This window comes from Rana temporaria, chromosome 9 (genome assembly GCF_905171775.1).
Source record: "Rana temporaria chromosome 9, aRanTem1.1, whole genome shotgun sequence".
NCBI classification, from domain to species: domain Eukaryota; kingdom Metazoa; phylum Chordata; class Amphibia; order Anura; family Ranidae; genus Rana; species Rana temporaria.
The window spans coordinates 70,361,323-70,374,399 of record NC_053497.1 but is presented as its reverse complement, the minus strand read 5'-3'; the positions used below and the strand labels follow the sequence as shown (position 1 = coordinate 70,374,399).

Sequence of the window (13,077 nt, the reverse complement as noted above, 5' to 3'; positions counted from 1 at the left end):
GTAAGCTGAATTTATAAATTGTTTTAATAACACTGCCAGAAGTTCTAAGCCAAAAATAGTCAGCAGGATAGGTGCCTACCATACAAATATTTTAGAAGGTAATACAAAGTGCAACCTTGAAGGTTGGGTTTAGATTTGTGTATTTGTGAAGTGAATTGCGCTAACTTATATTTATATAAACATTTTACCACGACTGATCCTGTGAACTTGTTACTCAAAAAACAAAAAGTATATACATGTATCTATGGTTGTTAATTAATGTGCAAACAATCAACAAATAATGTGCAATAAATACCAATACAGTGCCCTGTGCCAAACTATAACATATGGATTTCTCAATCCATCCAAAAAAATGTGAAATAATCCCCCCAAAAAAATATACTACTATTACAATCCACAGATTGAATGTGCTCCAAGAAAGCAAGAAAAATGTATTGTATACGAAAAAATATATATAAAAAGTAAAAAGATATATATGTGCTAAGAAAGTCCTTAATAGATAATTTCTTGCAATGATGCCCAGCTATGTTTCCACCTTCACCGCAAATAGTGTTTACAGCGGCAATGGTCCTGCAGCCTCTATGCATTTCGCAACTTAATGCGTCATCAGGAAGCTTCCTGATGACGCATTGAGTTGCGAAATGCATAAAGGCTGCAGGACCATTGCCAGCTCGTCATGTCCAGTCTGAGTATACCAAGGCTGGGAACGCAAGCGACAAAGTGAGGCATCACACGTGCGGACCAGGACATACTCGTACATTTATATACTCCTATTTACGGCTGGATCAGCTCAGTGCCGGCTCCAAGGCACTTTTATATGTGAGTGGAATAACTATATGTTTTAATCATAATAAATTATTTGATATACTACACCATGATAGTCTTTTATATGTCACATGAGTGGATATAGAACGAGACTACAGCCAAAGCATTGGGAGTGATTGCTGATACACCTGAGAGAGGGAGTGGTTATCCATACGAACCAAAGGCAGATTTCTGGGTCCATCTGGTGAGTGCCCATTTTATCCGGTGACGGTGTAAACACTATTTGCGGTGAAGGTGGAAACATAGCTGGGCATCTTTGCAAGAAATTATCTATTAAGGACTTTCTTAGCACATATATATCTTTTTACTTTTTATATATATTTTTTCGTATACAATACATTTTTCTTGCTTTCTTGGAGCACATTCAATCTGTGGATTGTAATAGTAGTATATTTTTTTGGGGGGATTCATTTCTCATTTTTTTTTGATGGATGAGAAATCCATATGTTAGTTTGGCACATGGCACTGTATTGGTATTTATTGCACATTATTTGTTGATTGTTTGCACATTAATTAACAACCATAGACACATGTATATACTTTTTGTTTTTTGAGTAACAAAACCATTCACATATAGCTTTGTTGTTCTATAAATACTTGTTATTTAGCTTATTTAAAGTTCAGAATTATAGGGGGTTATCAACTAAAGGCAAATCCACTTTGCACTACAAGTGCAAACTACAAGTGCAAAGTGCACTTGAAATTGCAGTCGCTGTAGATCCGAGGGGGACATCCAAGGAAAAATAAAAAACAGCATTTTAGCTTAATAAAATCAGCACAGCTTCCCCTCATTTCAGATCTACAGTGTTTGGTGCCAAACTTTCTTGTTAAGATTTACTCACAATGATGCAGAGTCGCCACTAGGATCGATGTATTGATTCGTTTTGGATACACCTCCATAGAAATTAACATTTATACTGAGTACCACCACAACTATAACTGCTGGTATTCCTGTAAGAAGCAAAAACAGTTCATGTAATCAAAATTCAAAGTTTACATTTTTCATCTAACTTAAAAGCCTCATGCACACTGGACATTTTTTCAGCTGCTCCTAGGGGTGATTTTTCTTCCTGCCTCTAAGCCCTATTAATGTTAGCCTATGTGTCCATGCACACATAGGGCCAGATTCAAGAAGCACTTGCGCCCGCGCAACCATAGGTTGCGCGGCGCAAGGGCTTACTTGCTCCGGTGTAACGAGTGCTCCTGATTCAGGAACCTCGTTACACCGACTGCAGCCTAGGATGTGACAGACTTAAGCCTCCTTATGCCTTCACATCCCAGGCTGCATTATTGCGTTGGCCGCTAGGGGGCGCGGCCATTGTGATCGGCGTATAGTATGCAAATTGCATACTACCACCGATTCACAAAAGTTGCGCGGGCCCTGCGCACGCAAGGTACGGAGTTTCCGTACGGCGACTTTAGCATAAGGCTGCTCCTGCTAATAGCAGGCGCAACCAATGCTAAAGTATAGCTGCGCTTCCCGCTCGCGACGTTCAAATTTTACGTCGTTTACGTAAGTGAACCGTGAATGGCGCTGGACGCCATTCACGTTCACTTAGAAGCAAATGACGTCCTTGCGACGTCATTTGCCGCAATGCACGTCGGGAAAGTTTCCCGACGGAGCATGCGCTGTTCGCTCGGCGCGGGAGCGCGCCTAATTTAAATGATTCCCGCCCCCGGCGGGATCATTTACATTAGGCGCCCTTACGCAGGGCTATTTAGCATATAGCCCGCGCAATTTACGGAGCAACTGCTCCGTGAATCGCGGGCAAAGCGCAATATTTGCGTGGGCGCAGAGAAAAATTTTTGCTCTTTGCCCACGCAAATATTGCGCGAATCTACCTGAATCTGGGCCATAGACTTTTATAGAAGATAATAAACTGGAGAATTTAAGGACAGGAAAAAAAAACACTGCCCGTGTGTCCAAGGGCAGTGATGTTTTGGCAGAAAAAATGCTTGACGTCTGTGAATGCGTGTAAATGCACGTTAACACTAGGTGTGTTTAAAGTTTGAGCGTTAAATCAGTTCAATGGACAGAAAAAATATTATTCTGGCCAGTGAAATTAACGCCAAAGCACTTGACCAGCCTAAATACATTACACACTTTGAGCCCAGGTTCACACTGGGCTGCGGGAGTGAAGTGAAGTGCTATTAAAAGTACTCCATTTGAAATGTGGCATGGATCAAAGCCTGTCACAGGGAACAACAGAGTGTTTGGATGTAAAGCATATGCCTATATTCCAAGTGAAAAGTGATCCAAGCTGGAGAACAGAGCCATAGACATTCTAGTAGGCTACAGTAAGCAAACAAAAAAAATGGATAGTGGCGCTGCTAAATAGTATGAGATTTAATACATTAGTTCATCAATAAGTCCTAGAAGTGGATACACATTATATGTGGAGGGGCAGAGATGAAGAGGGGAGATGTGTATAGATTACTTTAGCAGTCCAAAACAACATTGGCAGCCTTTAAGGGGGGAGTTGCAAGCAGACTAAAGATATGCAAATGAGAAGAGAAACACAGGCACCTCTAGGTTAGAACTGTAAACATTTTAATGAGATACAGGTGTATTATCCACTATGGAGGTTAAGGAAGTAAAGCATGAGTCCATCCACACTGGCGTGGCATTCACTACAGAGCGGCTTTCTAAAGAGCTGATTTTTCTGCCTGTGGGGGAGAAATCCTAGCCAGCAGGATCTCTGGGACCACGGCGATGAAACCGAGGCTTGGATCAGGCCGATGGTGAGGGCTGGAATGCGCCAGGTGTGATGACATCATTGGTGGGTTGCAACTGCATTTTGGAGCATGTGCACTGGTAGATGGAACTCAGGGCACACTCCTTTGTCAAGCTCTTTCCGGTTTTGGCCGTAACTGGAAGTGAAGTCACCCGGCTCCTCCCGACACATTGCATCACTGTCACATGACTTTATCAACCCTTGATAAAATCACGTGACAGTGACGCAATGCTTATGTGAATACTCACACATCTATGATTTTAAATGTAAGTCTACCTTTGTTTTAATAAAACTACTGCTTTATACTAAACCATGAGGAGTTGTTTTCCTTGTTGTACGTGCAATGACCAATGACGGAGGATAGCATATAAAGGTGGCTTGTTGATGGCAGTTTGATGCACATTACCTTTGGAATTGAGGTGAGCGGCCATTGCACATGGTGGCGGAGTTTGACCTCTATTTTGTGGGAACGATTTCCAGTGCATGTGGCGTGCCATTAGGATTAATTGGACCCACACACATCTCCTGCATTGTTCTATGTGGGTGGTTGTTAAAAGAGATGTAGGGTCAAAGCTTCTTTTGGCCTCTTGTGGGTCACAGAGGAACACTGAGGCCCCGTACACACGACCGAGTTTCTCGGCAGAATTCAGCCAGAAACTCGATCGGAGCTGGATTCTGCCGAGAAACCCGGTCGTCTGTACACTTTCGGCCGAGGAAACCGACGAGGATCTCGTCGGGCCAAATAGAGAACATGTTCTCTATTTCCTCATTAGTCAATGAGGTAACTTGGCTCGCCGAGATCCTCGGCGGCTTCACAAGGAACTCGACGAGCAAAACGATGTGTTTTGCCCATCGAGTTTCTTGGACGTGTGTACGGGGCCTCACTTTTGCTTTCCTGTGACCTGGAGTCAGCTTATAGCGGGCTATTGTCAGCTCTCAGTATTGTTGGGATCCACCTGGAAGCCTAATCAGCAACTGGCTCAGCCCCTAAGAGCCAGAGCTAGCTGCCCTTGCCCCCTCTCCAGCCATGCACTACAGTGAACGCCAGAGGAGCAGAACGGTGACTGACAAGATTTGCAGACTTCTCTGCCATCAAAACTTAGGGGAGATCTGAATTTTAGGTGGATGTTACTGAGCCAATGCTCTTAAAAGGTTATACTGTATATAAAAATACATTTAGGCTATTCTCAAAATTGCTTGTCTCAAAATTAGAAGGTACTGGACTAGTGTGTACCAACTAGTATACACACTTCTAGGCAGAGGTATTTAGAAAAAAAAACTTTAGCTTTGCTAAATCTAAAACCAGAAACTTGTACAAATACTCAGATTTATCCTTTGACATTTTTGTTTACTTACGATATGTAAGTGATGGTCACTCTCAGTTGATTTTGTTGTGTATTGTTGTGGCTGCCGTGAGTGTCCCCAGTGAGATGATATGTGCTACACTGTTTTTGTTTTATACTTACTGTATGTCATAGGCCTTTTCACATGGGCAGTAAATACAGGTGAGTAAGCTGCGATTTTAAAGCCCCCAGCCTTCCATTTAAAGGTTAAACAAGCCGGGGGAGACATGCTGCATCATGGTCACGGCAAATTTAACACAACATGGCCTATCAAGCCTGAAGATTTAAAGTCAAGGGGGGTGCGCTAGAGTTGCCACCTCATCCCTTTAAACCCGAACACATATTACACAGGTTCTGAAATGAAGTGAATGCAGGCAAGGCACCAAATAGGTTTAATGAAAAATTGAAAACCTCTAAAAAGGTGGGATTTTCAGGGCAACCACAATTATGAATGACCATTCATAATTGTGGTTGCCCTGAAAATCCCACCCTTTTAGAGGTATTCAATTTTTCATTGACCAAGGGATGTTGGCAAAGTTATGCCTCTACACATGAGTTTAATTACCACCTTAATCACCCACAGAACCTGTCTAATTAATATGTGTTCGGGTTTAAAGGGATAAGGTGGCAACTCTAGGGTGCGCAGGAAAAAAAAGCAGGCATCCAGGAGGTGGCAGGATCACCTCCTGAACTCCTTATAACGGCTGCTTAGCTGTTTCTCTGAAAAGTGATTGCCTTTAAAAGCATTGAGTAGTGTGAACCTAGCCTTAATATACACTTTAAAATATTCAATAAATGTTTACAGAGACAAAAAGAATGTGATATTTACTAATCTAGACTGTTAGTCATACAATATATTTACACTAATGATAATGTTTTTTTTTATATACCATGATACTGTAAAGCATTTTACCCAGTAGCAACCAATCAGACTTCCACTGTAGCCAGATAAGGAGTCTGTAATTGGCTACTATGTCCTATTGCCATTTGCACACTATCAGTGTAAGCCTAGCAACAGACTACACAGAGTTGGCTGCCATGTCCTACTGCGGTTTGTACACTATCATTGCAAGCCTAGCAACAGACAACATAGAGTAAAGATAAATAACTATTAATATTGTGAACTTACCCCAACCAACAATGCATAATTTTAAAATGTATTTATGGATGTATGAATTGAAAACCTTGACAAATGCAAAATACATATGTACAGCTTCCAGTCCCATCCATGTAAAGGAGGTCAGTAGAAAATAATGCAGGGAGGCAGCAACAGTGACACACAGACCGTGAATTCTAAATGTTGTCAACCAATCATCAACCAAGAAAATCAGATTCAGCATTAGCAGTGAAAATGACAGATTCATCAGTATTTTGGAGGGGTAGTCTCTTCTCAGCTGGCTGAAAAGAAACAAATGTAGAATTATAAGACATTTATTAACATAGTTGGGCACAGGGCAATCTATAACGTGCAATACACAATAGCAACCCACCGGAAAAAACCTGGTCCAACAATCTGATATAACTAAACTGAAATCTGACTTTGTGTTCAATGATACTGCATTTTGCCTATCAGCGATTTTGCAGTGCTTTCTTATAAAATAAAATAAAAAGTCTGTTTAAAATGTATGAACAGTATAGGTAAAACTTTTTTTAGTTTTGGAGAGTAGAGAAGGTTTAAAACACCTGCCATTTCATTGTTTGCTTGTTTTTGTGCTGTAGGGAAGATTTCCTGTCCTTGTGACACACTAGTAAGTAAGAAAAAAAAATGCAAAGTGAGTGGAATTTTCCTCTCAAAGACAGGTGTCACCAGAATAAAGCTGGCCATACACTTAGTTTCCTAACACACTGGAACTAAGGGGCCAAGCCCAACCCCTGAAAAACAACCCCACACGATAATCCCCCCTCCACCAAATGATTTGGACCAGTGCACAAATCAAGGTCCATAAAGACATGGATGAGCAATTTGGAGTGGAGGAACTTGACTGACCTCAACCTGATAGAAAACCTTTGGGATGAATAAGAGTGGAGACTGTGCCTGACCTCACAAATGGGCTTCTGGAAGAATGGTCAAATATTCCCATAGACACACTCCTTGTGGACAGTCTTCCCAGAAGAGTTGAAGCTTTTCCAGCTGTAAAGGATGGGCCAACTCAATATTGAACCCTACGGACTAAGACTGGGATGCCATTAAAAATCATGTGCATGTAAAGACAGGTGTCCCAATGCTTCTGGTAATATTGGGCCAGATTCACGTAGAATCGCCCTACGCTGTGGCGGCGTAGCGTATTACATTTACGTTACACCGCCGCAAGTTTTCAGCGTAAGTGCTTGATTCACAAAGCACTTGCCTGTAAACTTGCGGCGGCGTAGCGTAAATCCGCCCTGCGCAAGCCCGCCTAATTCAAATGGGGCAGGGACCATTTAAATTAGGCGCGTTCCCGCACCGAACGTACTGTGCATGCTCCGTCCATAAAATTTCCCGACGTGCATTGTGCTAAATGACGTCGCAAGGACGTCATTGGTTTCGACGTTAATGTAAATGGCGTCCAGCGCCATTCACGGACGACTTACGCAAACGACGTGAAATTTCAAATTTCGACGCGGGAACGACGGCCATACTTAACATTGGCTAGACCACCTAGAGGGCAGCTTTAGTTTTACGCGGCGTATCTCTACGGAAACTACGTAAATTTACAGCGACGGGCAAAGCGGACGTTCGTGAATCGGCGTAACTAGTCATTTGCATATTCTACACCGACCGCAATGGAATCGCCACCTAGCGGCCGGCCTAGAATGGCAGCCTAAGATCCAACGGTGCAAGTCACTTACACCTGTCGGATCTTAGGGCTATCTATGCGTAACCTGATTCTATGAATCAGGCGCATAGATATGACAATCGTATCTCAGAGATACGACGGCGTATCAGGAGATACGCCGTCGTATCTCTTTTGTGAATCTGGCCCATAGTGTATATGCATACCTGTGCTTGTGCTGGGAGTGCGCTCTACAGCATGCTCCCAGTACAGAGACCGGACTCTCATTGAAAAAAAGATACATTGGGGTTGATTTACTAAAACTGGAGAGTACCAAATATGCTGCAGCTGTGTAGCCAATGAGCGTCTAACTCCAGCTTGTTCAATCAGGCTTTGACAAATAACTGCACCAGATTTTGCACTCTCCAGTTTTAGTAATTTAACTTCAGCCCTGGAAGATTTGGCTGCTCAATATGCTGCTGTCTATCAAATTCAGTGAGGAGGAAGTGGGGAGCTGGCCTAGACCCGGTGTGTGTGTCTCTGAAGTGCAGCGCATAGACCCACACAGCCAGGCCCGTCGGAACAGGAGAGGCAATGCAAGCAATTGCTTGGGGCCCCGAGCTGGAAGGGGGCCCCCAACTAGCGGGGCCCGCAGCCGAGTGGGGCCCGGTGAGGATGAATAGGATCCGCGGAGCGCTCCGGAGCCTCGGCCTAGGAAAGTCCCCGGCTTCGGCCTAGCTCCGGAGCGGCGGCCATCTTGCTCCACCCACTGTGTGTTGCCATTCGCCCGTTCTGAAGCCGGCCGAGCTCAGGGAAACGTGTTTCCTGCACACGCGCAGTAACGCGATGGCGCCACTGGCGCCATTTTTAAATAGATCACAGGGGCTGGAGGGGACGTGCCCGGACCGCAGCAAGATGTCGGCGGAGGTGGTCATGGACGGGCCGGATGAAAAGTGGGGACACCTGGCGGCGATAGTCCTGGCCCCGGGAGGCAGCAAGGGGATCCCGCTGAAGACCATCCGGACACTGGCTGTGGGAAGCCGCTCATCGCCTGGGTACTGCGGGACGCCATAGACTCCTGACAGCTTGACAGGTCAGTGACACGCCCCCTTTTGCAACAAGCCTCTTCTGCAGATTTAAAGGAGAGGTTCACCCTTAAAACGACTTTCTCTTATTACATTTGCCCCCCACATTACAATACAATTATGCCTATTAGTTTTTTTTTTTGATGCTTTACATACCTTAATACAGCATATTCACCCGTGGCTTCCGGGTTGCAAGTCCACGGGAGTGGGCGTCCCTAACATGCTGGTGATTGACGTTTTGACAAAAAACGAGCTCCCCCCGTCGCGTAAGCCGCGTCACGATTGGCGAAAGGAGCCGAACGGCGAGTCGGCGCTATACTGCGCATCGCCGTTCGGCTCCTTTCGCCAATCGTGACGCGGATTACGCGACGGGGGGAGCTCGTTTTTTGTCAAAACGTCAATCACCAGCATGTTAGGAACGCCCACTCCGGCGGGACTCGCAACCCCGAAGCCACGGGTGAATATGCTGTATCAAGGTATGTACAGCATCAAAAAAACCTAATAGGCATAATTGTATTGTAATGTGGGGGGCAAATGTAATAAGAGAAAGTCGTTTTTAGGGCGAACCTCCCCTTTAATCATTAGGAACATTCTTCTGGTGCATGCTGGAAGATATGAATTATAAATAAATAATGTTTATTTAGTGTTCCCCTGCAAAGTCTAAACGCACATAGACGAATCAGTTCTGAATCCTAAGGGTCCTTTCACACTAGCGGACCGTTCGTCCGCTCATTACAAGTCCGTTTACGGACTTGTAATGAATCCCTATGGGATCGCGTCCGTTAGCGGATGGAGCATCCGCTAACGTCCGCGTCCGTCGGGATCAGCTTTTCCGAACGGAAGAAACCCTATTTTTCTTCCGTCTGGCGGAACGGATCGGATGCAGACGGACAGACGGTCCGTCTGCATCAGGTTCCCCATAGGGGACAGCGGAGCAGAGACAGGGCGGTCCCTGCACTGTGTGCGGGGACCGCCCTATCCGCCGACAGCTCAGCGGGGATGACGGAGGATCCCCGCTGAGCTTTGGCGGACACACGGAGCGGACACAGAAACGATCCGCTCCGTGTGAAAGGACCCTAAGAATTAAGACAAATACCAAATGGTGAAAATCGGCATGTATACTATCTATAGAATTGCACTATCCTTTTAAAGGGTTTCTATTTTGTAAGGAACCATTTTACGTCTGAATTCATTGGTTGATCTACACCATATGGAGCCCTCTTTTATATGTCATGCTATGCTGGGGCACTAGTGATTCATCTTGCCCCACCATCACCCCTTCCATCCACCCGGCTGTTGGTTTTCTGCTTGCTGTGGTTCTGCGCTGTGCGTGCGGGGGGGCCTCCATGTTCATTTTGCTTGGGGCCCCCTAATTCCTTCAAACGGCCCTGCACACAGCCATAGCAAGAGGGCACATGAAGAAGAGGGAGAGCCAAGATTGCTGGCAGGGGGACCTGAGAAGAAGAGGCTCGGGGCCACTCTGTACAAAACCATTGCTCAGAGCAATTAGCTTTAGTTTTACTTTAAGCCCACCCACAATTATGTTTGTCTCCATTGAATGTTTCGATCAAATGGAGTAATACCAAGGTATATCAGGACCAAGAATCTAATTTACTGTTATAATTGTTGTACATATCTTTTAACCAGACTTCTAGATAATAAGTATAGGGAAATCTGAGAATGTGAAAAACTAATTTTTTATATCTTTTCATGCTATAAAACTCACTGAGACGTTCCATATTTTACAGAACAGATATAAAGTCAAAAGAGATAGCTATCATAGGAGAGATAATTAAGTATGAGAAAATATGGGAAACTTGTTTTCAATACATTTTTATGGCATAAGACTCATTGAAACATTTCATACACCAGAGATAGCTATCACAAGAAAGATAAATAAGTAGGAGAAAAAATTAAAATGTGAGAAACTTATTTTCAATAGATTTTGATGACATAAAACTCACTTAAACATTGCATAAGTGACCAGAGTGAACGCTAGAAACAAGGAGGTGATTCCACATCCCACATACGTCATCAGACTCATTATGTACTCATCAAATGGGTTGTCAACAGGTTTTCTTGACAAATCCTGAAAAACAAAAAAAGAGAAATTACAAATTAGTATGCCTTGTCTTCAGCATCTTACAAAAAAATATATACCTCGACAGTATGAAATATCCCCCCAGAAATATGTAAATATATTCTTGATATGTGCCTGTTGTGCCAGTTGATTGAACATAGGCAGCTGCTTAAAGGGGTTGTAAAGGTTTGTTTTCTATTTTCTAAATTGGTTCCTTTAAGCTAGTGCATTGTTGGTTCACTTACCTTTTCCTTCCATTTCCCTTCTAAATGTTTTTTTTCTTTGTCTGAATTTCTCACTTCATGTTCCTCCTCAGTGAGCTGTTCTGGCTGACTAGCCCCCATGGGTGATGGGGGCAAGCTTACTGAGGAGAAACAGGAAGTGAGAAATTCAGACAAAGAAAAAAAGCATTTAGAAGGGAAATCGAAGGAAAAGGTAAGTGAACCAACAATGCACTAGGCCTAACCACTTCCCGCCCGCACGGCAGGTTTTTACGGCCGCAATGCGACTCTCGTATGCAGGGAGGCCGTCTTTATACTGGGGGGGGGCGCACGAGCGGCGCCGGTGGGGCGCGCGCACGCCTGCCGCGTCAGTCAGTTGCCGATGCGCGTGCCTGGCAGCCGCAATGTCGGCCAGGCACCCGCGATCGGCGGTCACGGAGACAGGGACGTGGAGCTCTGTGTGTAAACACACAGATCCACGTCCTGTCAGGGAGAGGAGACTGATGGTGTGTCCCTTGTACATAGGGACAACCATCGGTCACCTCCCCCAGTCACCCCCCTCCCCCCACAGTAAGAATCACTAATTAGGGAATACATTAACCTCTTCCTCGCCCCCTAGTGTTAACCCCTTCCCTGCCAGTCACATTTATACAGTAATCAGTGCATATTTATATCATTGTTCGCTGTATAAATATGAATGGTCCCAAAAATGTGTCAAAAGTGTCTGATGTGTCTGCCGCAATATCGCAGTCCTGACAAAAAATCGCAGATCGCCGCCATTACTAGTAAAAAAAAAAAATAATAATAAAAAAAAAAAATGACATAATTCTATCCCCTATTTTGTAGACGCTATAACGTTTGCGCAAACCAATCACTATACGCTTATTGCAATTTTTTTTTTTTTTACCAAAAATATGTAGAAGAATACGTATCGGACTAAACTGAGAAAAAAAATGTTTTAAATTTTTTTTATTGGATATTTATTATATCAAAAAGTAAAAACAAATTTTTTTTAAATTGTCGCTCTATTTTTGTTTATAGCGCAAAAAATAAAAACCGCAGAGGTGATCAAATACCACCAAAAGAAAGCTCTTTGTGGGAAAAAAAGGATGCTAATTTTGTTTGGGAGCCACGTCACACGACCGCGCAATTGTCATTCAAAGCGTGACAGTGTTGAAAGCTGAAATTTCATCTGGGCAGGAAGGGGGTATATGTGCCCAGTAAGCAAGTGGTTAAAGAAACCTATTTAGAAAATAAAAAATTAACCTTTACAACCCCTTTAAGAAGAAAACGGAGGGTTGGTAAATGTGCACTGGCTCGGAGTTATAATTTGTTCCAGTCTCATCTTGTACCACTAGAGGTCATTTACAGATCACTAAACATTTAGTTGTATGGCTTCTTTGCGCAACGTTGGCCTTCATTCCCAATAACTGAAGGAAACAAATGTGTCTGTGTTCCTATGGCTTCCTACAAGGTCAGCTTGTATCGTCTTACTGACCATAGGTGTGCGCAGCCTATTGCATTAGGGTCTGCACCCCAAAGCTCAAACATATTTGCATGTGTATATACAGTATACTGATGGCGTCAGTAGGGCAGTGGACAGTGTCAGTAGTTTTTTATTTTTATTATATATTTACTTTATTTCTGTGCGTTATTGCACGTTTAACGTTGTATATTTCAGTGTGTTATGTTCCGTTTGATGCTGTATTTTTCTGTGTGTTAGTGCAGGTTTAACGCAGTATATTTCTGTGCATTACTGCATGTTTAACGCAGTATATTCCAGTGTGTTACTGCACGTTTAATGCAGCATATTTCTGTGCGTTAGTGCACGTTTAACGTTGTATATTTCAGTGTGTTATATGCCGTTTAATGCTGTATTTTTTTGTGCGTTAGTGCAGGTTTAACGCAGTATATTTCGGGGCAATCTGCACCACACAGGGTGGTTAGGGTGTGCCCAGGCACACTTGGCACACCCTGTGCGCACGCCTATGTTACTGACATATACATAAACATAAAATGAGAGCTGAAATGTGTG

General features: G+C 43.7%; 1 protein-coding gene across 1 annotated transcript in view; it reads right to left on the bottom strand.

The window, feature by feature from the left end:
- The window catches only part of ADGRG4 (adhesion G protein-coupled receptor G4), a 130,654-nt gene that overhangs the window by 15,799 nt on the left and 101,778 nt on the right, over nucleotides 1–13,077 (bottom strand). The window contains exons 21-23 of the mRNA XM_040323753.1: nucleotides 10,706–10,830; nucleotides 6,033–6,301; nucleotides 1,668–1,776 (exon numbers count right to left, since the gene is read on the bottom strand). Of these exons, the coding sequence (XP_040179687.1) occupies nucleotides 1,668–1,776; nucleotides 6,033–6,301; nucleotides 10,706–10,830 (503 nt within the window). The remainder of the gene's footprint in view (nucleotides 1–1,667; nucleotides 1,777–6,032; nucleotides 6,302–10,705; nucleotides 10,831–13,077) is intronic.